General features: G+C 41.7%; 1 protein-coding gene across 2 annotated transcripts in view; it reads left to right on the top strand.

The window, feature by feature from the left end:
• Window positions 1–271: 271 nt before the first annotated feature.
• LOC140481146 (arylsulfatase H-like) overlaps window positions 272–24,812 on the top strand; it is a 40,275-nt gene continuing 15,734 nt past the window's right edge. The window contains exons 1-6 of one of the 2 annotated variants that reach the window (XM_072576894.1): window positions 272–367; window positions 11,599–11,672; window positions 13,716–13,865; window positions 14,788–14,909; window positions 19,218–19,340; window positions 21,456–21,879. In XM_072576894.1, coding sequence (XP_072432995.1) covers window positions 11,641–11,672; window positions 13,716–13,865; window positions 14,788–14,909; window positions 19,218–19,340; window positions 21,456–21,879 — 851 coding nt within the window. In that variant the 5' untranslated portion in view covers window positions 272–367; window positions 11,599–11,640. Of the gene's footprint in view, window positions 368–781; window positions 800–11,598; window positions 11,673–13,715; window positions 13,866–14,787; window positions 14,910–19,217; window positions 19,341–21,455; window positions 21,880–24,812 lie in introns of those variants that run through there. The other variant, XM_072576895.1, reaches the window with a different exon arrangement.

The following is a 24,812-nucleotide window of genomic DNA, read 5'->3' as shown; positions in this document are numbered from 1 at the left end:
ATTACAGGTAGGGAGTTATATTAAGTGGGCCATCACTCGCTAGAGTTAGAGATGCAACACATTTTCAGCTCTGATCTCCAGCGTCTGCAGTCCTCACTTTCTCCTCAGAAACTAAGTAAACTGGCAACTATACAAATTCTTCTGCCCCAAAGCACCCTGTCCAGGCTGTATTTAAAAAGGCGACCTGAAAAGGCTGTATTGATGCTTGTCTCCTCTGTCGTCCAACCTCTGAGTCTTCAAATAATCCCAGTTCTACCAATTGGTTTCACTAGTTCCAGTCTCTCCTCCCCTTTGCGTGTATTTTTTTTCCCTGTTGGTCGGCGTCGAAGTGATTTCCGGATCCCGGATCAATTGAATAATCCCCGAGGTAAAATGAAAGAAAATATTTTATTCCTTAAAACGCGCAAGGAAAGGGGCGGTGGGTGAGGAGCCAGATTGGAGTGTTAACTGGAATCTGTGAAGTCCCCCCAGCAGAGAGAATTGCTGGGATGTTTAAGTGTGTATTTGCAGTCGGGACCGTGATGTTGCCCTTTTCTGAGAGGGGCAGTAGCTGAAAGTAAAGTGTGGAGGTGCCCCAGATACTGGGAAAGCCCCAGGGGCATGCGAAACGCCACTAGAAACATTACAGGGTCAGGGGGAAAATAAGGAGACTGGTACCAGGGACTAGAACCGGCGGGCCGAATGACCTCCTTCTGTACCGTAACAGTTGTATGGGACAGGAACTGAACTGTTTGTATTGCATCGACAGCGAGGGAGGTTGAGCAAATGGATCTTTTAATGTTAACGTCTGTGTGATTGGGTGTGTATCTGTGACTAAGTTTCTAACTGAGTTGTAATCGTTGTGTTGGCTGTTTTGTGAGCTTCCGTTACTGAGTAAGCGTTTTTCTGTGACTGTGAATGGGCTTGTGAACGCGAGTGTTAGTATTTCGAGTATTTTGTGTAAGTGTTTACGTGTGACCTGTGTGTTTGTGTGCTAGCGTGTTTACCCATGTTTGTATGTGTGTGTACCTGTATGTGTTTACCCATGTGTTTGTATGTCTGTATGTGCTAGCGTGCTAGTGCTTGTGTGTCCACGTGTCTCTATGCCAGTGTGTGTTTGATTAGATTAGATTAGATTAGATGACTTACAGTGTGGAAACAGGCCCTTCGGCCCAACAAGTCCACACCGCCCCGCCGAAGCGTAACCCACCCATACCCCTACATCTACCCCTTACCTAACACTACGGGCAATTTAGCATGGCCAATTCACCTGACCTGCACATCTTTGGAGTGTGGGAGGAAACCGGAGCACCCGGAGGAAACCCACGCAGACACGGGGAGAACGTGCAAACTCCACACACAGTCAGTTGCCTGAGGCGGGAATTGAACCCGGGTCTCTGGCGCTGTGAGGTAGCAGTGCTAACCACTGTGCCACCGTGCCACCCACGGTGTACCCATGTTTGTATCTGTGTGTTTGTGTAAATGCTTGTCAGTTTGTGTGCCAATGTGTAAGTGTCAGCATTTTTGTGTTCATGTGTCTGTAAGCCAGTTGTTTGTGTGTCCTAGTGTGTGTGCTTACTCATGTGTTTGCATGTGTGTGTGTACCTGTGTGTGTTTACCCATGTGTTCGTATGTATGTATTTACCTGTGTGTGTTTACCCATGTTTGTATGTGTGTGTACCTGTGTATGTTTACCCATGTGTTCGTATGTATGTATTTACCTGTGTGTGTTTACCCATGTTTGTATGTGTGTGTACCTGTGTGTGTTTACCCATGTGTTCGTATGTATGTGTTTACCTGTGTGTGTTTACCCATGTTTGTATGTGTGTGTACCTGTATGTGTTTACCCATGTGTTTGTATGTCTGTATGTATGTGTGTGTTTACCCATGTGTTTGCATATCTGTGTTTACCTGTGTGTGCATTTACCCATGTGTTCACATGTGTGTGTGTGTTTACCCATGTGTTTGCAAGTATGTGTGTACCTGTGTTTACCCATGTGTTTGCATGTCTGTGTGTACCTGTGTGTGTGTTTACCCGTGTTTGCATGTCTGTGTGTACATGCGTGTGTGTGTTTACCCATGTGTTAGCATGTCTGTGTGTACTTGTATGTTTGTTTACCCATGTGTTTGCATGTCTGTGTGTTTACCTGTGTTTACCTGTGTTTGTTTACCCATATGTTTGCATGTCGATGTTTACCTCTGTGTGTTTACCCATGTGCTTGTATGTCTGTGTGTACCTGTGTGTGTTTACCCATGTATTTGCATGTCTGTGTGTACCTGTGTGTGTGTTTCCCCATGTATTTGCATGTGTGTGTGTGTTTACCCATGTATTTGCATGTCTGTGTGTACCTGTGTGTGTGCGTTTACCCATGTGTTTGCGTGTCTGTGTGTACCTGTGTGTGTGTGTTTACCCATGTGTTTGTGTGTCTGTGTGTACCTGTGTGTGCATTTCCCCATGTGTTTGTGTGTATTGGTGTGTCTGTGTGTACCCATGTGTTTGTGTGTATTGGTGAGTGTGTGTTTACCTGTGTGAGTGTGTTTACCCGTGTGTGTGTGTGTGTGTATTGGTGAGTGTGTGTTTACCTGTGTGAGTGTGTTTACCCGTGTGTGTGTGTGTGTGTATTGGTGAGTGTGTGTTTACCTGTGTGAGTGTGTTTACCCGTGTGTGTGTGTGTATTGGTGAGTGTGCAAGTGAGTGATGTTTTGTTTGCCAGTGAGTGAATTTGTCTGTAAAATGTGAGATCAGGAAGATCTCAAATTTTCTTTAACAGTTTTTTCTAAGTTGTGCTAGAAATACACATCAAGTGAGTTTAATTTGCAATTTCAGTACATGTATTTTAAACTTGCTGATTGTGAGGAGCTGTTTTAATTACACAAAAACAGGTAATAGTTTCCATCTCTTTATTTGGGGCTAAACTAGCTGACTTGGCACTTTCCAGTCCACTGCTAACTCTCCCTTTTGATCTTTTAATCTTGAATGAATCCAGCTGCCCTATAAAAGGTTCCTATATAAAAATATAGGTTCTCCACATACTGTCGCCAAGGTCGCCATGATTGAAAAGAAACAAAGCTCTCATGGGACAAAAAATTGAGGGTTGAGTTACAGAATAATTTTTCTGCTATAAAGAACCTTAATCTGACAGTTGCTAATGTTCCACTTTTGTGTGTCTCATTCTGTTCCTCCTCTTGTCCCTGTGAGGGTTTGCTTCCTCTCTCTTGGACTCTGTTCCCAGGTCAACAAGTGGAAATCCCTGAATTCTTCATAGGCAATTCTTTAACCAGACTCTTCCTTTAGTAGGATATTTGAAAAGAATAATTATGTAGATGTAATATTAATTAAAAAGACAGCTGTGACATTATGAATCACATCCTTACAAGAATAATAACTGCAAATCTGCAAATGTACTTATGCACTGTTTAAATGCACTTCACATTCAAGCAGCATTTTTAGCTTTGGAGGGTAGTGGTGGCCAGGGGCTGGGTGGTCAGTTGAATTGCAATTGGCTGGGTGGGTGGTTTGTAATGCAGAGTGACACCAACCACATAGGTTCAATTCCGACACTGGCTGAGGTTAATACTCCTTCTTGACCTGTCCCCTCACCTGAGGTATGGTGAACCTCAGGGTAAACCACCACCAGTCATCTCTCTCTGTAATGAGAGAGAGCAACCATACGATCTGGTAAGACCATGGCGTGTTTGCCTTTATCTGGTTGGTTTGCTCTTGAAGATGTGCCTGAATCTTTGGAATCGATGAAAAGGGATTATTCTGTTCATGGTCCCAAATAGTGCCTGCCTAAGTAATGCACTGGCCTTACAGCTTGTTGGGAGTTAGCATAACTCTGCCATTTGATGTACAGAAGCTGGAATACTGATGGTTGTGGCATATAAACCAATACAAGATGATCCTATTGCCCCTACCCCAAGAAACACATTTTTGTATATACTTGGTGTATTTGTCAATCTCCCTTTTAGATGCGATATACTGGGCCCATGCTATTGCTGAGTCTCACTTTGTGATCCCACAAACAGATGTTTTGTTGACCAGTTTCTCATAGCTGGGTGCAAAGGGTTGAGCAGGAAATTCAGATTCTGTCATAAAGATGCGAGAGAGTTTAAGATGTGCTCATAAAGAGCAGATCTCTTGCAACAAACAAGAAAGGTGGTGACCATCCCTCCCAAAGTTCACTCAGTAAACTGCTTTTGAGGTCAGTTGTCAGGGATTCATAAAGCAACACCTATGGAATATACAAAGAGAGAGGGGCTTACATTTGTATAGTGCCTGTCATAATCCTGATGTGGAGCTGCTGGTGTTGGACTGGGCTGGACAAAGTCAGAAGTCTCATGACACCAGGTTATGGTTTGAAAGCTTTTAGATTTTAGATAAACCTGTTGGATGAGAACCTGGTGTTATGAGACTTTTGACTTTTTCATGACCTTGAACTTGTGGCGCTGCAGCCATTCCTGTTTGACAATTTTTACTTGACCTTCCCTCCATCATAAGGTCATGGGTGGGGATTGTGCAGTAATTGGCGACCATGTTCAGCACCATTTGTAACTTCAGACACTGAAACAGTCCATGTTCAAATGCAACAAAATCTGAACAACATCCAGGCTTGTGCTGTCAAGTGTCAAATAACATTGTGCCACACAAATGTAAAGTAATAGCCATCTCCAATTAAAAAAAAATCTAACCACTGCCTCTTGACTTTCAGTGGTGTTACTATCACTGAATCCTCCACTATGAACATCCAACGGGTTATTATTCACCAGAAACTCAACTGGACTCACCACATAAACACAGTGGCTACAAGAGCAGGTCAGAGGCTAGGAATATGCTGGTGAATAACACCAATATGCCCTACTTGCCCCTGGAGGAGTGCAGCTCCGACAACCCTCAAAAAGCTAGATATCCATGACAAATCAGCATTTAATTGGCACCACAAGCATCTTCCACCACCAACGCTCAGTGGCAGCAGTGTGTACTATCTACAAGATGCGCTGCAGAAATTCACCAAAGATCCTTAGACAGCACCTTCCAAACCCATGGCCAATTCCATCTCAAAGGACAAAGGATACCACCACTTGCAAGGTCTCCTCCAAGTCACTCACCATCTTGACATTAAAATTCAATGCCATTCCTTCATTGTCACGGGGTCAAGATCCTAGAATTTTCTCCCTGAGGGCATTGCCTACCCCCAGAAGGGTTCAGAGGGATCTGGGCCAAGTGCTTGCAAATAGGACTAGATAAGGTTGGAATATCTGGTCAGCACAGATGTGTCGGACCGAAGGGTCTGTTTCCATGCTGTACATCTCTATGACTCTGTGGTTGAATGACAAATTTAAATGAGTACAGTTGGAGGGAATTTTCAAACATGGTACTGAATCTATTTCTTAATTCAAAATTCATTTTGAATCCCTTCCATTGCAGACTGCAGTTCCCTCCAAGCCAGAAGGCCTCCAATTAGCCCTGTTGCCTTCAGAACCTGGTCCCATCCTTCACAAAATTCACAGAATGGTTACAATGGCCTTTTCTGAAATAATGATCAGGGTCACCTTCTCAGTTCACCCAGGCACAGGCAGCAATATTTTGACTCAGCTTCCTACTCTTTGGGTTTCTAGAAGCTGATGTATCAGATTAAGCAGGAAGCTTTCAAATCTCCTCGCTGTCTCATCAGCAGCCCTGAATGATCTCTCAGAAAACACAGTAAAACCAACTTTAGTTCTGATTCTGCTCTGGTTAACTGAACAAATCTTGCCTTGATTACCATTCAATTACTGCCATCTGCTTGAACATAGGGTCTCTTCTAGACTTGCTGGAACCAATTGCCAGATATTGACCTCGTTTTTAGCCAATGTCTGCTATCTGTTTAAACAGGGTGCCTTTCCTGCAGGATTGCTATGTCTGTAAGAGCCTTTTTAAATCAAGAATCATCCTACAATTAGACTCCAGGCCTGACCTCACAAACAAATAAAGTTTGTTTGGCCTGTTCTTTCCTTTTTACCACAAACTGTCCCAAAATCCAGTAGTCATTTCCAGCTCATAATTCAAAATTGATAAAATTTTAAACAGATAAAGCGATAGCAAGGGTTCTTAAAAAAAATGCTTTTTAAAATTTTCTAATCAAGCTGTTCTGTAATGTCATTATGTACCTTTGCAGCAGGTGGGACTTGAAACCAGGCCCCCTAGTCCAAGTTAGGGACTCTATCAACCCATAAACCACCTGTACCCTAAACACAAGATTCTTAGGGGATTTAACAGGGTAGATGCAGAAAAGTTGTTTCTCTTTTTGGGAGAGTTCTGGACCAAGGGGCATAATCTCAGAATAAGGGGTTGCACATTAAGATGGACATCAAAGGGAATCTCTTCTTTCTGTAGGTTTGCAATCTGTGGAGTCCTTTACTACCATGAGAGCTGTTGCTTTTGAGTTATTAACTATATCCAGTGCCAAGATATGCAGATTTTAATCAGCGAATCACGGGTTATAGTGAAAAGGCAGCAAAGCGGAATTAAGGATTATTAGATCAACTGTGATCCCATTGAATGATGAAGCAGACTGACAGAGAGGTATAAAAGATTCCTTGGCATTCTTTTGCAGAATCACTTCAGAGTTTTCTATTGTGTCCTTGCCAATAATTAGCTTTCACCATTATCACCAAGATTGATTATTTTAGTGTTATCAACTTGCGAGTGTACTGTCGTTAGATTTGCAGATGGCACACAAGTGGAAGTAGGTGGAAAGGCAAGCCACAGAGGGATACAACCAATTTACAGAGAGATATTGGTAGCTTAAGCCAGTGGGCAAAAAGATGGCAAATGGAATAATTGTGGGAAAATTTAGACTAGATTCCCTACAGTGTAGAAACCGGCCCTTCGGCCCAACAAGTCCACACAGATCCTCCGAAGAGTAATCCACTCAAACCTGTTCTCCTACATTCACCCCTGACTAATGCACCTAACACTACGGGCAATTTGGCATGGCCAATTCACCTGACCAGCACATCTTTGGACTGTGGGAGGAAACCGGAGCACCCGGAGGAAACTCACGCAGACACGGGGAGAATGTGCAAACTCCACATAGACAATTGCCCAAGGCGGGAGTTGAACCCGGGTGTCTGGCGCTGGGAGGCAGCAGTGCTAACCACTGTGCCAACGTGCTGCCTAAAATGTGAAGTTGTTCATTTTGGGAGGGAGAGCAAAATAAAAATTGTGGGAAGCTGCAACACAGAGGGACTTATAGAGTCATACTGCGCTGAAACAGATCCTTTGGTCCAACCAATCCATGCCGAACATAATCCCAAATTAAACCAGCCCCATTTAGGGATACTTGTGTACAAACTCAGAAAGCTAGCACATAGGTGCAGCAGGTAATCAGGAAGGCTAATGGAATATTGGCTCGTCTTTCACGGTGATTGGAGTATTTGAGTAGAGAAATCTTACTGCAAGTGTTAAAGGTGCTGGTGAGACCACGTTAGTTTGAGTAGTTTTGGTCCTCTTATCGAAAGAAAGGTGTTATTTTATTGGTGGCAGTTCAGAGAAGATTCACCAGGATGATTCCCGGTATGAAGCGATTATCTTATGAACAAAGGTTAAACAAGTTGGGACTTAAACAGTTGACAGACTACCACCTCTATAGCACAACTGTGTTAGAAAAGTGCTTGCAAATAGAACTGTGGCATTAAGTGAGGGTACCTGGATCAGATGCAAATTATGGCTCCAAGCAGTTTAATTTTTCTTTAGGTATCTGGAAGAGAAAAGCTGAGAAGAAAAGACATTTGCCCCACCTCCCCTTCCAATTGGACATTAAAATTACTCTGCAATTTGTGACTTATCTGGATTAGATGGATTTCCAAAATCAACCCACAATTTGGGAGACTGTAGACTATACTTGTTTGCAACAAGGAGTATCTTGCATACAAATGGACGAGTGCCAAGATATTCTGTGACACGAACACTCTCAGGTTTAAGGTCATCATTGATTCTTCTACATCTTTGAACTGTGGCTTGAGCTTGGTGTATTCACCTGCAAAAGTCTGAAGGAAAATGTCTAATCCTCCCCCCTTCCCCAACAGGAGTATTAATCATGAAAGACTCATGCTTACAAAGCCTCATGTAAATTCAGTTTCCTGAATTTTCCACTCTTTACAATTTTCTGGTTAAATTTTAGTCATTTCCTAGAATTCATGCAAGAATGATTCTAAGTGGTCTCCCATCTATTGCCCCATACATTAAAGAGCAACTACTAGTTAGCAAATTAAATTCATAAGGAGTGGGTACATGGGAAGACCAAGAACAGACTTTCAATCCAGCCTACGAAAATGTAGGGCATTACTGTGTAACATGACAGCCAATTAGAAGCCATGTCCATGTTACTAGCTCCAAAGTAGAACTAAAGTGACTATTCCCAGCTTTTGTCATTTTAAAGGTTTTAAATAAATTTTTAAAAAAGGTCAAAAGTTGACTACTCAACTAGTCTTCCAGGTGAAGCTTTCTGGTCTTCAGTAGCACGCCCACTTCTCAACTGAGAATCTGAAAATGGTTCAAGGCCAATTCCCCAGCATCTTATGCAGTTACGTCAAGCACAGGAAAGAAGAAGCCTCTCTATTCTGAAGCACTGGATTACCATCTTTGATTTTTAAAGAGGTTGATATTACTTGAGATTTACTTGCCGAACTTGCAGACACTTTGAGAAGAACGGACCTGTAAAATAAAATCTGGGACAAACTTTTCCAGTTCTATCCCCCCTCCCCCATCCAAGAAATAGCAACAAATATTCCTCAATGCAAAAATAATCAACTATATTAAACCAACCAAGGCTGGTTTAAACACTAGTACTAATTTAATTCTACAACATATTTAACTCCCTGGAGTTCAGACGAATGAGAGGTAATCTCATTGAAACATATAGGATTCCTAAAATGCTTGACAGTGTAAATATTGAAAGGTTATTTCTCCTCATGGAAGGACGCAGCCTCGGAATAAAGGGACAAAAATTTAAAATTGCAATGAGGAGGGATTTCTTGTGTCAGAGGGTTCTCAGTCAGTCATGGTAGAGAGTTAGAGTTTAGAATCCCTCCAGTGTGGAAATAGGCCCTTCGGCCCAACAAGTCCACATTGATCCTCCGAAGAGTAACCCACCCAGAACCATTCCCCTACATTTACCCCTGACTAATGCACCCAACCTACACATCCATGAACACTGCGGACAATTTTGCATAGCCAATCCACCTAACCTCCACATCTTTGGTCTGTGGGAGGAAACCTACACAGACGCGGGAAGAATATGCAAACTCCACACAGACAGTCATCCGAGGCTCAAATTGAACCTGGGTCCCTGGTGCTGTGAGGCTGCAGTGCTAACCACTGAGCCACCTTGCCACCCGGTTCTGTGTCTTTTGAACTCCTCATCACAGAGAGCTATGGGGACAGAGACTTTGTATATATTTAACACTGAGGTACATAGATTCTTGACCAGTAATGGAATTGTGGTCTTATTATGGACTTAACTTTTGTAATATTTCTTAATTCTGTTCTATTCTTGCTTTATTGTCATAATCCTTTCCATTGCTGGGTTTCGATCTGACTGAGTTGCTATAAGACCATTGGCAAGAGTAGGCCATTCAGCCCATTGAGTCTGCTCCACCATTCAATGAGATCATGGATGATCTAATCATCCTAAACTCCACTTTCCTGCCTTTTCCCCATAACCCTTGATTCCCTTCATGCATGGCTTATACTGCTCCTCAATTTTATAGTCCAATGAGTCACCTGGTATCAAGCAAGATTATACTTTCACTTCTTAAGGCTATCAATGTTGGAATTGACTTTCCACCAAATGTAAATTGCATGTTCAGTTTGTTAATAGAATTTTATATATTGTGATATAAACTGAGATTGATATTATATATGTATATATAATATCATTTATTTTAAATTTGGATTTAGAATTATTGGTTAGTAACATCTGGGTTTTATGTGTGTCTGAAGTTAACAGTTAACTGTTTTCTGTAGCTATGGTGGTTTAAAAACAAAGCAAGTTTTATGGACTACTTCACATTATTGCCATCCAAGTAACCATCTGATGCCCTCTTAAATGCCTCCACTGAACGTACATCCTTCACATTTTCAGGCAGTGCATTCTATGCCCTAACTATTTACCGTGTGAAAATGTTTTTCCTCACACTGATCTTGCTTCATTTGCATATCATTTTAAGTCTACGCCCTCTCGTTCTTGTTACTTTTACAAGTGGGAACAGCTTGTCTCTACCTCCCCTGTCCAGCCCACTAATGATTTTGAAAAAAAAAACTCCATCTATATTCTCCTTTTAGTCTTCTTGTATATACTTCCACACACAAAGAATAGTAGAGGTTTGGAAATCTCTTCCATAAATGGCAGTGGAGACTAGATCAGTTGTCAGTTTTAAATCTGAGATTGATAAATTTTTGTCAAGCAAAAGTATTCAGGGATATGGGCCAGAGGCAGGTTTATGGAGTGGGACCACAGATTAGCTATGATCGCATTGAATAGCACAACAGAATCAAGGGGCTGAATGGCCTACCCCTGTTCATATGGTTGCTATATTCTCTACAAGGAGAACAGTTCAATTTCCAAGAGCCTAGACACACCTTCCAGGTGAAGTAGCACTTTACCTGCACATCACACAAACTAATCTATTGCATTCGCTGCTCCCAATGTGATCTCCTCTACATTGGGGAAACGAAGCGTAGACTGGGTGACCCAGTTCACAGAGCACCTACATTCTGTCTGCAAAAAGACCCTGAGCTTCCAGTTGCTTGCCAGTTCAACACATCGCCCTGTTCCCTGGCCAACACCTCTGTCTCAGGCTTGCTGCAGTGCTCCAGTGAAGCTCAGCACAAGCTGGAAGAACAACATCTCATTTTCTGCTTGGGGATCCTGCAGCGTTCTCACCCAACATTGAGCTCAAACAACATTAGGGCTTGAGCCCTCCCATGCCTTTAGCTCAGTCCTCACACACCAGACCTTGTTATCACATGCTATTGCACACAGCCCGTTATGAGCCAGTACCAGTCCCCATTAATAGCTATTCATCCTCCCAGCCAGATCATTATCAATCCCTTTGTCTGTCCAACTGTTCTTGTTTCTCTTTGGTCTCTATCTCCACCTATCATTTACTCCTTATCACAAACCTCCATCCTATCTTCTGTGTATAACCTAACATTGCCCTAGCTACCATCAGTTCTGTGGAAGAGTCACTCAACTTGTAATGATTTCTTTCCACAGATGCTGCCAGACCTGCTGAGCTTTTCCAGCAATTTCTATTTTTGTTTCCCATTTGTTCAATCTATTCTTATAACTCATAACTGAAATTTATTGTTGTTGGATTCAATACCGTGAATCAACTTTCAAGTCTGAAACCAAAGTTCAGGGCACTTGGTGCTGTTGTATAATAACTCTTCTGCTCATGAGATTTGGAACATGAATAGAAGCCTTTGTTAAGATTACTGACTTGTAATGAGTCCCTGCTAGTCATTACTCTTATAATTGTAGCTTTAACTGTCTATGAGCGGCAATTATGTTTGTTGTAATCACCTTATTTCAGTAAGTCCGGCATGCTTGACATTTTCTTTTTCTCTTTCAGAAAATTTGAATTAAGCTACTTCAGTCAACAAGGGGGACAGACATGAAAAAGATGAGCCTATGTCTAAATCATAGGTAAGTTTAAGTTGGGCGGAATAGATTTTGAGTGAAAGACTAACTTGGAGGTTACAGCATGAGCAACATTTCCAAATTGTGGAAGGTATTTCATGCTCTTGGCAATACCAATAGCTTTTCGCACGTCCAACTTCTCTACATAAATAGTGAGGATTGACAGAACCTCTGCATAGACCAGTCAGTTTAATTTCAGTGGTGGGAAAATGTCTGAGGATGATTATTTGGGATAGAATTAGTATTACATAGAAAAAATGGTGGGTGGATTCAGGAGAGTCAGCGCAGATTTCTAAAGGGAAAATCATGTTTAATTAACTTGCAGAAGTTTTTTTGAAGAGGTAACAGAAAGGCTGTGTGGGGTTAACACTGTTGGTGTGGCCCGTGTACTTTCAGAAGGTGTTTGATAGGCTGCTACGTGGCAGACCTGTGAAGAAAGTTATAAGTCATTGTACAAAACAGACAGTAGCAGTATGGACCTAAAATTAGAAGAAAGTGAGGATGGCAGCATCTGAGGAGCAGGAGAGTCGACGGTTAATGCATGTGACATTCCTGATGAAGGGCTTATGCCAAAACATCGATCCTCCTGCTTCTCAAATGTTGCCTGATCTGCTGTGGATATAAAATCAACTGAGTAGGAAACATGGACTAATGGTCACTGGATTTTTTTGGTGGGCTGGAGGAAGTGTTGTGATGGAGTTCCCAGGGATCTTTGCTTTCCTTGTTGTATATTAATGATTTGGATCTTGGTGTGTCGGGGGTAATTTCAAAGTTTGCAGATAACGCAAAGAATTGTAAATGCAGAGGAGTACAGTTGGAACTCCAGACAACACAGACAAGTTGGTGGAGTGGGCAAGGTCGGTAGTAGATGAAGTTACAATGCAGAGAAATGTGAGGTGATGCATGATGTTACCAAGAACACTGAAAATCAATATAATTATAAGGGATATCATTCTAAATGGGTGCAGGGCAGAGGGACCTGGGTGTATATGTGCAAAGATCATTGAAAATAGCAGGGCCAGTAGAGCAATAAATAAAACATACAGTACTCTTTATCAATAGGAGCATAGATTATAAGATCAAGAAGGCCATAATGAACTTATATTAGATACTTGCTGAGCCGATAAAATATGGACCTTTAAAAAGCAGGTCAAGCATGTCTGCTGTGCTTTTTCCAGCTCCACGTTTCATTGACTTTGACTTTTCAGCTTCTGCAGTCCTCACTATTTCTAAGATACTTGCTGGACCTTAGCGGGAATATTCTATTCGTTGTGGGCACCACTTTATAGAAAGAATGTGAACTGAAGAGAGTGCAGAAGTGATCGGTTCCAGGCAGGAAGGACTTCACTTCTGAGGATAGATCGAAAATGTTGGAATTACGGAAGGAGATGTGATAGAGGTTCTCAAAACCATGTGGGCTGTATAGAATAGATCGGGTGAAACTTTCCCAGTCATAAAAGTAACAAGAACAAGAAAGCACAGATTTAAAGTTATGTGCAAAAGGGACAAAGATGAAGTGAGGAAAACCTTTTTCACCATCAATAGTTACGATATAGTGTGGAATGCCTGGAAGTGTAATGGAGGCAGGTTCAACTGAGGCATTAAAGAGGATTCAGGATAATTATATAGATAGACATGGTGTGCGATATTATGGGGAGAGATAGGAAGTTGGTTAAATAATGATGCTCATTTAATGAGTCGGTGCTGGTACAATGGGCCAAATGGCCTCCTCCTGCGACTCTATTGTCAGGCTCAGGAGTGGGATGCAAGTATTGACAGCACAGTCCTGAAATACCCTGAAACTCTGTGATCTTTCCTGTGTGTAGTCCTGATGGTGAAAGCTAACTGTTGGGATTGTGCCATTGGGGAATTTCCCTTGACATGATCTTGGGAATTGCATTCAGCTTTTATCATAAAGTTATGGTATCGTGAAACGTGTCATTACTAAATTGATGCTTTTTGAGGCAGGCTTTGCTGGTGGTGAACTGTCTGACTGCTCTTTGTGTGCTTGGCTTTATTTCACTTTTTTTTTCTCTTCTTTTGGTACAGGTTTGTAGTGGCCACTATATTGCTCTACAGCTCTACAATGCTGACTTATGTAACATGTACGGAGACAAGCCTCCAACCTAACATTGTACTAATTATGGCCGATGACCTTGGCATTGGGGACATTGGCTGCTATGGAAATAATACTATGAGGTATTCTTATTACTTTATTCAAATTTGGAAATTGGGTATCTTTGGTTTGGTCAAATTACCAGTCAGTGAAGACCCCAACTTAACAAACAAAAAGGATGCTCTTAAAATGTTGTCGAAATTTGAACAGCATTAGTGTGATGTTGGAAGCTATACAGTTTGATTTTCATTCAGTTTTGCTTGTTGATGTACAAGGGATGTATCTCACATCCTCAATGTGCTATAGACTGGGGTACTGTTCACAGGGAAAAGGCAGCGGATTCATTCACAAAGTCCAGGGGATTGAGAGTAAATTTGTAGACAGAACCAAAGCTTCAGGCCTCCATCATTAAAATCAGAGAATCCCTACAGTGTTGAAATGGGCCATTTGGCCTATTGGGTCTGCACCGACCCTCCGAAGAGCATCACACCCAGACCAAACCTCTCAACCTATCCCTGTAACCCTGCATTTCCCCTGGCTAATCCACTTAACTTGAGCATCCCTGGACACTATGGGGTGATTTCCATGGCCACTCCACCTAGCCTGTACATCATTGGTCTGTGTGAAGAAACCAGAGCACCTGGAGGAAACCTATGCAGATACAGAGAGAATGTACAAACTGCACGAGCTAAGCAAGAGGAAGTGGCAACCTTTCTGTTTTCAAGGTGTCATTTTTCTTGGTTTGTTTTATATAAATGTGGAGCTGCGTTCAACAACGTGGCTGATTTCACTGGATCATCAAAGTCAGTTCACTGCTACCCTTTCTTCTGAGCCCTTAATTTTGACTTTCAGCCCTTTTGCTTTGGGGAGGAAGGAGGGTGGCCCCAGAGAGACAATTTAAATAAAATACAAGTAATGGCCTTTAAGCAGAAAACAAATTGATATATTTGACAGGTACCAGGTCAGGAATGAGTGCACGACTAAGATAAATTTTCTTTTTGACAGAACTCCCAATATTGATAACGTGGCAAAGGATGGTGTGATGCTGACCCATCACATAGCTGCAGCTCCGTTGTGTACACCGAGTAGGGCAGCCTTTATGACAGGCAGGTACCCTATTCGATCAGGTAAGGGAGCACTTACACCAGTTGAGCTACTTATGATGATTTCAGCTGATGGTGATTCTGGGGTTTGGCTAGCTCAGTTGACTGGGTGGCTGGTTCTCAGTGCAACAGTATGGGTTCATTTCCTGCACCAGCTGAGGTTACTGCCTTCAGTGTCTCACCCTTTGCCTAAGGTGAGATGATCCTCAGGTTAAACTCACCACCAAGATCTCTCTCTAATGAGTGAGTAGCCTGGGACTATGGAAACTTTACCTTGACCAAATTCTGGACAAGTTAGAATCTAGGATGAAACCATTGAAAATATTCAATGAGGCTGCCGATGCACCTTTAGCAAAAGAGCATGTTTATTACACAACAGGAAAAACAATATATAAATTACAACAAACTTGAAAGTTGTTGTCATTAAAAGCTAGTAGGATCCTAAACAATAACATAGATAAAAGAGGTATGGTTAGTAAGTTTGCAGATGGCACCAAAATAGGTGGTGTAATGGACAGTGAAGAAGGTAATCTCAGTGTAAAATAGGATTTTGATTAGATGGGCCAATGGGCCAATAAGTGGCAGATGGAGGTTAATTAAGATAACGTGAGGTACTTAGTTTTCGTATGGAAAACCAGGGCAGGACTTGTACGGTTAATGGTTGGTACTGGGGTGTGTTGCTGAACAAAGATACCTGGGGGACAGGTGCATAGATCTTTACAAGTGGAGTCACAGGTAGATATGGTAGTGAAGAAGGCATTTGGCATGCTTGCCATTATTTGTCAGTACATTGAGTATATGAATGGGATTGTCATGTTGCATCTGTACAGGACATAGGTGAGGCCACTTTTAGAATACTGTGTACAATTCTGGTTGTCCTTCTATGAGAAAGATGTTGTTAAACCTGAGAGGGTGCAGAAAAGGTTGACAAGGATGTTGCCGGGACGAGAGGGTTTGAGCTATAGGGAGAGGCTGAATAGGCTGGGGACTTTTTTCCTGGGGTGTCGGAGGCAGAGGGGTGACCTTATAGAGGTTTATATGATCATGAGGGGCAGGGATAGTGTGAATAACCAAGGTATTTTTCTTATGGTGGGGGAGTCCAAAACTAAAGGACGTAGATTTAGGATGACAGGGGAAAGATTTAAAAAGGACCTGAGGGGTAACTTTTTCACATAGAGGGTAGGGTGTGTATGGAATGAATTGCCAAAGGAAGTTGTGGAAACTGGTACAATTACAGCATTTAAAAAGTATCTGGATGGGTATCTAAATAGTAAGGGGTTAGGAGGATATGGGCAAAATACTGGCGGGCGAGGTCAGATTGAGATAGCTGATCGGTGTGGACAAGTTGTTTCTGTGCTCTATGACTCTGTTATTTTACATTCTTAATTTTTATGACAGAGTAAAGAGTTAACTAGGTAAGGGGAAAATAACTATGGTCTCATTAGAGAGAGAGACAACTGGTGATGATTTTAACCTGAGGGTCTCTATGCCTCAGGCAAGGGGAGAGGTTGTGAAGGTGGAACCTTCAGTTGGTGCAGGAATTAAACCCATGCTGTTGCTGTTGGTGTTACTCTATTAGCTGTCCAATCAAATTATATTTCAATAAAAGTTACTGAAGCATATTTATAAGGAACCCTATCATGATGATGTCAGATTCCAAGGCACTGAGCTCTGATTGGAGAAGATCTTATCAAAGATCTGCTATGCTTATGTACGTAGTTTATAATGAATTCTATAGTGGTAATCGGTTGCACCAGCTTTGTGTTCAACCCTTATGTGCTTCATGGTCTGAGAGGCTTCTAATGATATTTGTCTTTTAGCCCCTGTGAGACCTGTGATACTTTACCATGTTTCATTTTTAAAATCAAGGAGCGCAAAATATCTCGATCAACTGGCCCATTTATTTTGAAACTAGTAATAACGATTTTGAAGTAATTTAGTAGCTGTTTCCTGAAATTCGAACAATCTGCTCCAGAGAATTGCAATGAATTTTGAGCCAATCCTTTTGATCAATTCTGATATTTATGCTCCTCATGAGACTGCTACCGCACTTCAGTTTCTCATACCAGCATATTTTGCTGTTTTTTTCATCCTTCGTATATTTATCAAGCATTCTCTTAAATTAATCTACACACTTCATTTGGTAGGGAGTTACTTAATCACTATCAAAATAGTGAAGTTTCTCTTGAATTCTTTATCATATTTATTCTTTTTCTAATTTCATTTTTGGGATGTGGGCAACATTGGCTAAGGCCAGCATTTAATTCCCATCCCTAATTGGCCAGAGGACAGTTAAGAATCAACCACATTGCTGTCGATCTGGAGTCACATGTAGGCCACACCAGAGTTAGGTTGGCAGTTTCCTTCCCTATAAGGCATTAGCGAACGAGATGGGGGTTTTTTCGACATTTGACTATGGATTCATTGTCATCATTAGACTCTTGTTTCCAGACTTCTTGAATTGAATTCAAATTCTGCTATCTGGCATGGTGGGATTTGAACCTGGGCCTGTAGATCATTAACTGCTTTCCAGATTAACATGATGTGGAGCTGCCAGTGTTGGACTGTGTGGACAAAGATAGAAGTCACACGACACCAGGTTGTAGCCCAACAGGTTTATTTGAAATCACAAGCTTTTGGAGCGCCACTCCTTCATCAGGTGAAGTCAAATTGCAAATTTACAATCCAGCAATAATACCAAGGCATCCCCTTAAAGAAGTGACTTGCTTATGCTTATAGACCCTGGCTTTGGGCTCTCCCAAAAGGGGAAATATCTTCTTTACATCCATCATATTAGATCCCTTCATATTCTCAAGATCTCTACTCTGTCATACCTCAGCCTTTTTGTTTTGAGAGAAAAGACATAAATTCTGTTCAATCTAATTGTGTGCAATTTTATTTTCATTTGTTAATAGAATTTTATCCTGTCAGGCAATTTGTAATTTTGCTGCTGTAAGCCGGTGTGTTAAGCCTGACTATCCCATAATGTAGCTCTAAACCCACGAGTCTTAAACAAAAAAGAGCTGATGTCCCTGGATGCCTATTTTAAAAAGTGTGATTTATGCAGTAATTGTGTGGTCGAGGAATCAGTGTAGATACCAGGAGAACTCCCACTGTCCTTCTTTGAATAAAATCAATTAACGTTTATCACCCATCTTGCCTTTAGAGTTTAATATTACACTTGTCAATAACATTGATTTTTGAGGCCACTGGGGTCCCAGTCTAACCTTTAATTAAGGATCCTTTGGTTAATCTCTTACACAGACCACATGAGGATTTAGGTTTGCAAGTTAACTTCGCGTTTAATGAACCAACTTCAGCAAGAGAGTTGGACTGGCTGAGCAGAATACTGTCTAATTCTGACTCATCTCACACTGTCTGATTTCTGTTCCATACATTCAAAAAAAGGAACAACCTTTATACATCTACAAATGCAGACATTGGTTACATTTCATTCTTGTTCAGTCAACAGAGTATTTCATAGAACATAGAACAGTACAGCACAGAACAGGCCCTTCAGCCATGATGTTGTGCTGACCATTGATCCTCATGTAAGTTAAACCTAATGTATGAACCCTCAAATTCCTGTGACTATATGCATGTCCAGCAGTCTCTTAAATATCCCCAATGATCTCGCTTCCACAACTGCTGCTGGCAACACGTTCCATGCTCTTACAACTCTCTGCGTAAAGAACGCACCTCTGACATCCCCTCTATACTTTCCACCAAACAGCTTAAAATGATGACCCCTCGTGTTAACAATTTCTTCCCTGGGAAAAAGTCTCTGGCTATCAACTCTATGCCTCTCATTATCTTGTACATCTCAATTAGGTCCCCTCTCTTCCTTCTTTATTCCAATGAAAAATGTCCGAGCTCAGTCAACCTCACTTCGTAAAATAATCCCTCCATTCCAGGCAGCATCCTGGTAAACCTCCTCTGAACCCTCTCCAAAGCATCCACATCTTTCCTATAATAGGGCGACCAGAACTGGACACAGTATTCCAAGTGCGGTCTAACCAAAGTTTTATAGAGCTGCAACAAGATCTCACGGCTCATTCTTTGGTCTTTCTCTTATCCTGTCTACAGAATTCTGTTTCTACTCTCTAATCTGCTCTCAAGGCTGACACAGGTTCCTCTCCAGTCTTTTCTGCAGAGGTGGACCCTTAGAGTGTTCAAGGTTCAAACCTGCTAACATGTGCCTCACAGTGGTAGTCTGTAAAATGTCATCTTGCTCCTGTGCTGTCCTTTTTAATAGCATTTTTTAAACTCCCGCTACAAGATAATAATACAAGAAGCTACAACTAAATTTGTTTTTCTGAATTTTGATGTAAGGTATGGACAATGGTCACAGAGTGCGTGTCCTTCTGTTCACTGCCAGCTCTGGGGGTCTTCCTAAGAATGAGACAACCTTTGCAGCACTGTTGCAAAAACAAGGATATGCCACTGGCATTGTAGGTATGTCTAAACGGAATGTTACCTGGTTTTGTTTGTACAGTGGAGCCTAAAATAATGTGAAGTGGCAGACCATTAAATAAAATGCAATAAGTTTTAAAGGAAAGGCAATTTCCTGTGGCTACTTTGCCACAACCTGCGTGCACAGTGAAAGTAAAATTGTCCTGCTGAATTGGGTTTAGCCTTCACATTTGTCAACTGCTTAATGTGCCTTCAGATATCTTACAGTTAAACGACAGGGAGGGCTGGGGAAAGGGTTTTATTTCGTGCAAAATGTACTTATTACCCAAATACTTGGATTTGTTGGCTTTTGATAGAAAACGGTTTCCACGTTTTACCTGTCTAGGGATGGGGCTGATGGCTGTCATTCCCCGTGTATTTAATTGAAAGTTGGTTTTTCAAAATAGTCAGAGCTAATGAGATACCAAAGTGGGGGAATTGTGCCATCATTTTTGCGCTGTTGGGAAGTGTGTGAGAAGAGATCTAAGTTGCCACGCTCACAGAAGAGGCAATAAATGTAGCCATAATGGCTTCAGTCACCAGGCAGGAGGGCTGAAATTATCCTATCCTCAACTGAATGGGAATGAAAGGGATGTGGTAAATATATGGAAACTGAGTGGTGCATCCAGAAATCTTGCCTCCATTTCTGTTGTGTGCCATTGCCCCAAGGATGGGTGAGGAAGGGAACCTCAAACAGTCCACCCCTGTTAATAAGAGCATAAGAAATTGGAGCAACCCATCGACCCTGCTCCAAAATTCAATAAGATCATGGCTGATCTTTCCATGGACTCAGCTTCACTTACCCACCCACTCACCTTTACCTCATTTCTTTACTATTCAAAAATCTGTTTATCTTTGCCTTAAAAACATTCAATGAGGTAACCCTACCTGCTTCACTGGGCAGGTAATTCCACAGATTCACATTCCCTTGGATGGAGAAGTTCCTCCTCAGTAAACTTATTTGCATTGTTGCAGGCTGAGTGAGCTCCCATCTGTGGGAGGCCTCAGAGTCTCTCAGAGTTTTACACCAACTTCATGTGTCTGTTGAGATGATCCACATTCATGCTGTGAACAAAAGGTTTCATCACCCATTTTTCAATCTATATTCCAAATTTTCACATGATATTATAGAACATGTTGGGGTGAATAGCATTTGGTGCGCTGAGGAGAGCAGTGGTAGAGGGTGAGGTGGAGAGTGAAGAACATGTGTAAGGTTTGGTTGGTGTAAAAAGTTGTTGTTAGATACATTCGTAGAACGTAGAACAATACAGTCCAGAACAGGCCCTTCGGCCCTCGATGTTGCACAGACTTGTGAACTAATCTAAGCCCATCCCCCTACACTATCCCATCATCTCAATATGCTTATCCAAGGACTGTTTAAATGCCCCTAACGTGGCTGAGTTAACTACATTGGCAGGCAGGGCATTCCACACCTTAACCACTCTCCGAGTGAAAAATCTGCCTCTGACATCTGTCTTAAATCTATCACCCCTCAATTTGCAGCTGTGCCCCATTGTACAAGCAGATGTCATCATCCTAGGAAAAATACTCTTACTGTCCACCCTATCTAATCCTCGAATTCAGATGTTAAAGCACTTTTAAATATAATGAAATGCATTTTTGAGACCTTCCCCTGACAGCTCACCATTCACCCATAATCCCAGCAGAGAATCCTGCTCAATGTAGCAGGGCACGATGGGCTGAATGGCTGTAATATCTCAGTGATTCTGTCAACTGGGGGCTGGAATGGAGGCAGACCATTAAACCTGCCTCTGGTGGAGTGAGTCTGTCGTCATTTCCCAGTCCGAGTCTGAAGAGCAGAACAGCAAACCTGCCTCTCGGCCAAATATGGCCTCAACCCCAGGAAAATTCTGCTGCCCGGCAGCTGGGGATGTAGACACCATGGCGGGGTAGGTGTGATCCCACCTCCATTGGAAAATTCCGGCCCAAGGTATTTATTTCAACTGCACGCTGAGTATATAGTTTTAAGACTACGTGCCAACCCTCAACCTTTCTGTTCCCCACTGTGGTACCTAAGAGTTTGAAGTATATAGAGGGTATCATTAAAATGTTTTGCCTTAAACAATGATTTGAATTCGGTGTGCTATCTTTTTACAGGAAAGTGGCATCTCGGCGTAAATTGTGAATCCCGTGGTGATCACTGTCATCATCCACTTAACCATGGGTTTGATTTCTTCTATGGAATACCTTTCACAAATTTCCATGATTGTAAGCCAGGAGAACGAAGTGCCATTTTAACAGACTTTCAAGATAAATTATGCCTGGTCAATCAAACACTGCTAGTGGGACTTTTGATGCTGCTTGTTTTGAAGTGGACTGGCTTGACCAGTACTGACTGGAGGACAATTGTGTGGCTCATGGTTTTCTGCTCCCTGTTCTTCGGAGCTTGGTATTGTGTTTTTGGTTTCGTGAGGCTTTGGAACTGTCTGGTCATGAGGAACCATGACATTGTTCAGCAGCCATCAAATGGAGAAACCCTGCCAACTAGAATGATAGAGGAAGCTCTTGCATTTATTGAAAGGTAAGAAATATCGCTCCAATACCACTGCAGTGCGATGGGACATGTGGCAAGGTTGGATCAAATGTGCTGCCATTCTGATCTTCAACCAGGCAGTGCAGTTGTACACATGAAAGCAGAAATTGCTGAAGAAACTCAACAGGTCTGGGCAGCACCGGTGGAGAGAAAGTGGAGTTAAAATTTAAAGTCCAGCGACTTTCCTTTGGAGTGAAGGAGTCAAGAAAAGGTGGTACTTATGGGAGTTAAAAGGAGTGTGCTGATAGATAGATAGGGAGCTCAGAGAGAGAGCAAAATATATTTATGCAGACAAAGGGGTTGAGATAATAAACCAAGGAAGAAAAGAACCTAGATGAGATTTGCGCTGGTACGGTAGATCAGAGGTTAGCACTGTCAGGAACCCTATGTTTGCTTCCAGTCTTGGGTGACTGTCTGTGTGGAGTTTGCACATTCTCTCACCATCTGTGTAGGTTTCCTCCCACCGTCCAAGGATGTTCAGGTCAGCTGGATTGGCCATGCTGAATTGTCTGTAGTGTTCAGGGATGGGTAGGCTCAGTGGTTTAGCCATGGGAAATGCAGGGTTACAGGGATAGGGTACAGGGGTGGGTTTGGTTGGGATGCTCTTTGGATTATCAGTGGGGACTCGATGGGTCTGCTTCCACACTGCAGGGATTCTAAGAAGTGATAATGAGGGCTATGAGTGGATTAGCTGTGCTGGAAGCAACCCATGTCATAATAAGATCTGGGGTATGGGAGTAAAGGAAATGGAAGGAGGTTTTCAGAATCTAAAATATTAAACTCGACCTTGAGTCCTGAAGGCAGAATATGAGGTGTTACCCTTCCAGCTTGTGTTGAGTCTCACTGGAGCACTGCAGCAGATATTTTACATATCTTGACCAGAAGAATGAGGAATAATCCACACACACACATCTGCTTAGAAACTAAGTCTAAATGGATTAGGACAACATAGCAACCTGGAGTCGTAGACTCAAAGGTAGCAAATGCAAGCATCTATTTTGTTAAGTTGGAACAGATATACGTTCCTTCAGTCTGCAAGGAATGGGGCCCTATGTGTTGATATAGGTAGCTTCCAGTACACACAAGTGTTCCTTATTGCAAGTCCGACTGACAATCCCAAATCGATTGTCAATATAATTCTCAGAATTAAGCCTGGAACTGGTGATGGAATCTTCATATATTAACACACAGGATCTGTTCATTACAGACAGAAATAACTTGGACATGCACTGTCCCTATTTCAACTTAACCAATTGGATGACAGCCATTCACTGGCTCATTTCTCAGGGCATTGTCTAGAATGTAAATGAAGTTTGATAATTGACTGTTAACATGCATTATCCATGGTAATGGTCTACCAATCAGCATCCACTTGCCAACCAATCAGATTTCTTCCTTCATACAGTTCAAAATGTTGATTTTCCCCTGAAATTATATTCTTGTAAATTGTCTGAATGCAAGATGAAAAGCATCACCAAAACTCATGTCCTGTGCTACTAAATGATCATTAATTGGTAGAAGCATAAATGCAGATTAATTGGACATTTATGGAAAGATGTAAATATGGTGCTAATGTCACTGCATTTCTAATTCAGGCTAATGTTTTGGGGATAAATCCCACTATGGAAGATGGTCAAATTTAGATTCAATTAAAGTCTGTAACAACAAGCTAGCCTAATGGTGACCATGGAACACTGTCACTTGTTCTCAGCACCCACATGGTTCACAAATGTCATTTTTGGAAGAAAATCCACCATCCTTACCTCATTGAACCTTCATAAGACTTCAGATCTACAACAACATGGGTAACACTTAACGGTCATCTAGGCAGTTAGGGACACAAAAATATGAACAAAAAACTTAGTGCTTTACCTTGTGCCCCCATTCATTAAGATCATGGCTGAACTGATTTTTAACCTCAACTCTAAACTCAATCATACCTGTGATAATCCTCCAGCCCCTCAGTAATCAAGAATCTATCTACCTCTTCCTTATGAATATTTAAATCTTTCAGTATTCCCTGCCTTTTCTTCACCTCTGTCTTAAATGGACACCCCTTATTTTTAAACTCTCTAGTTCTAGATACTCCCTCAAGAGAAAAAGTCCTTTCAATATCCACTCAGTCAAATTCCCTCAGGATTTTCGATGTTTCAGTGAAGTCACCTCCTACTCTTCTGAACTGCACAGGATACAAATCCAGCCTTTCCTCACTAAGCAATCTGTTCATTTCTAGTTGGACAATAAATGCTGTCCAAGCCAACAACACTACATTCTGAGAACGAATTAAGAATAAAGGCAGAATGGGAACAATATCCTGGGGTTCCTTTACAGGGGGAATGAACTAAATAAGGGCCTTCTGCCATTCTGATACATTTGATGAGGTAGATGTAGATAATATTTTTCTGCTTGGTGGGGAAACCAAACCTCTGTCATGTTCTCTACCTTATGTTGCCAGTTATTCACTCAGTCATAACTGATTTTTTAAAAAAACTTTGCATAAGGCAACAAAGGTGGTCTCAAGTCTATCTTGGTCACAACTAGGATCTGCCGCTGTTACTCTGATACATGCAATAGCAAGCCAGACAGAATTACTAATCATAAATCGAAGATTGTCACTAACATTTCTAATACAGGATTCATTCTCTTTGCCCAGAGAATGGTAACAGTTATGGAAAATAACCAAGATGCATTTGTTATGACTGGGGCTGGAGGAGTGTCCCATATATCTGTTTCATCCCACTATTCCAGTAATAGCGATATCAATTTAAATGTTCTGTCCAGTTGCCAATATGGTCAATTTAGATATTTATCGATATTAGGTTTAAAGTAAAATGACTCATCAACCAAATTTCTTTAAGAAAGAGCAAACTGATTGTTAATTGAGGCATTCAAGTGTGCTTTGGATAATAATTTGGATAAAG

This window comes from Chiloscyllium punctatum, chromosome 9, assembly GCF_047496795.1.
Source record: "Chiloscyllium punctatum isolate Juve2018m chromosome 9, sChiPun1.3, whole genome shotgun sequence".
Lineage (NCBI taxonomy): Eukaryota > Metazoa > Chordata > Chondrichthyes > Orectolobiformes > Hemiscylliidae > Chiloscyllium > Chiloscyllium punctatum.
The sequence above is the reverse complement of the archived record's forward strand: the minus strand, read 5'-3'. Positions and strand labels throughout refer to the sequence as shown.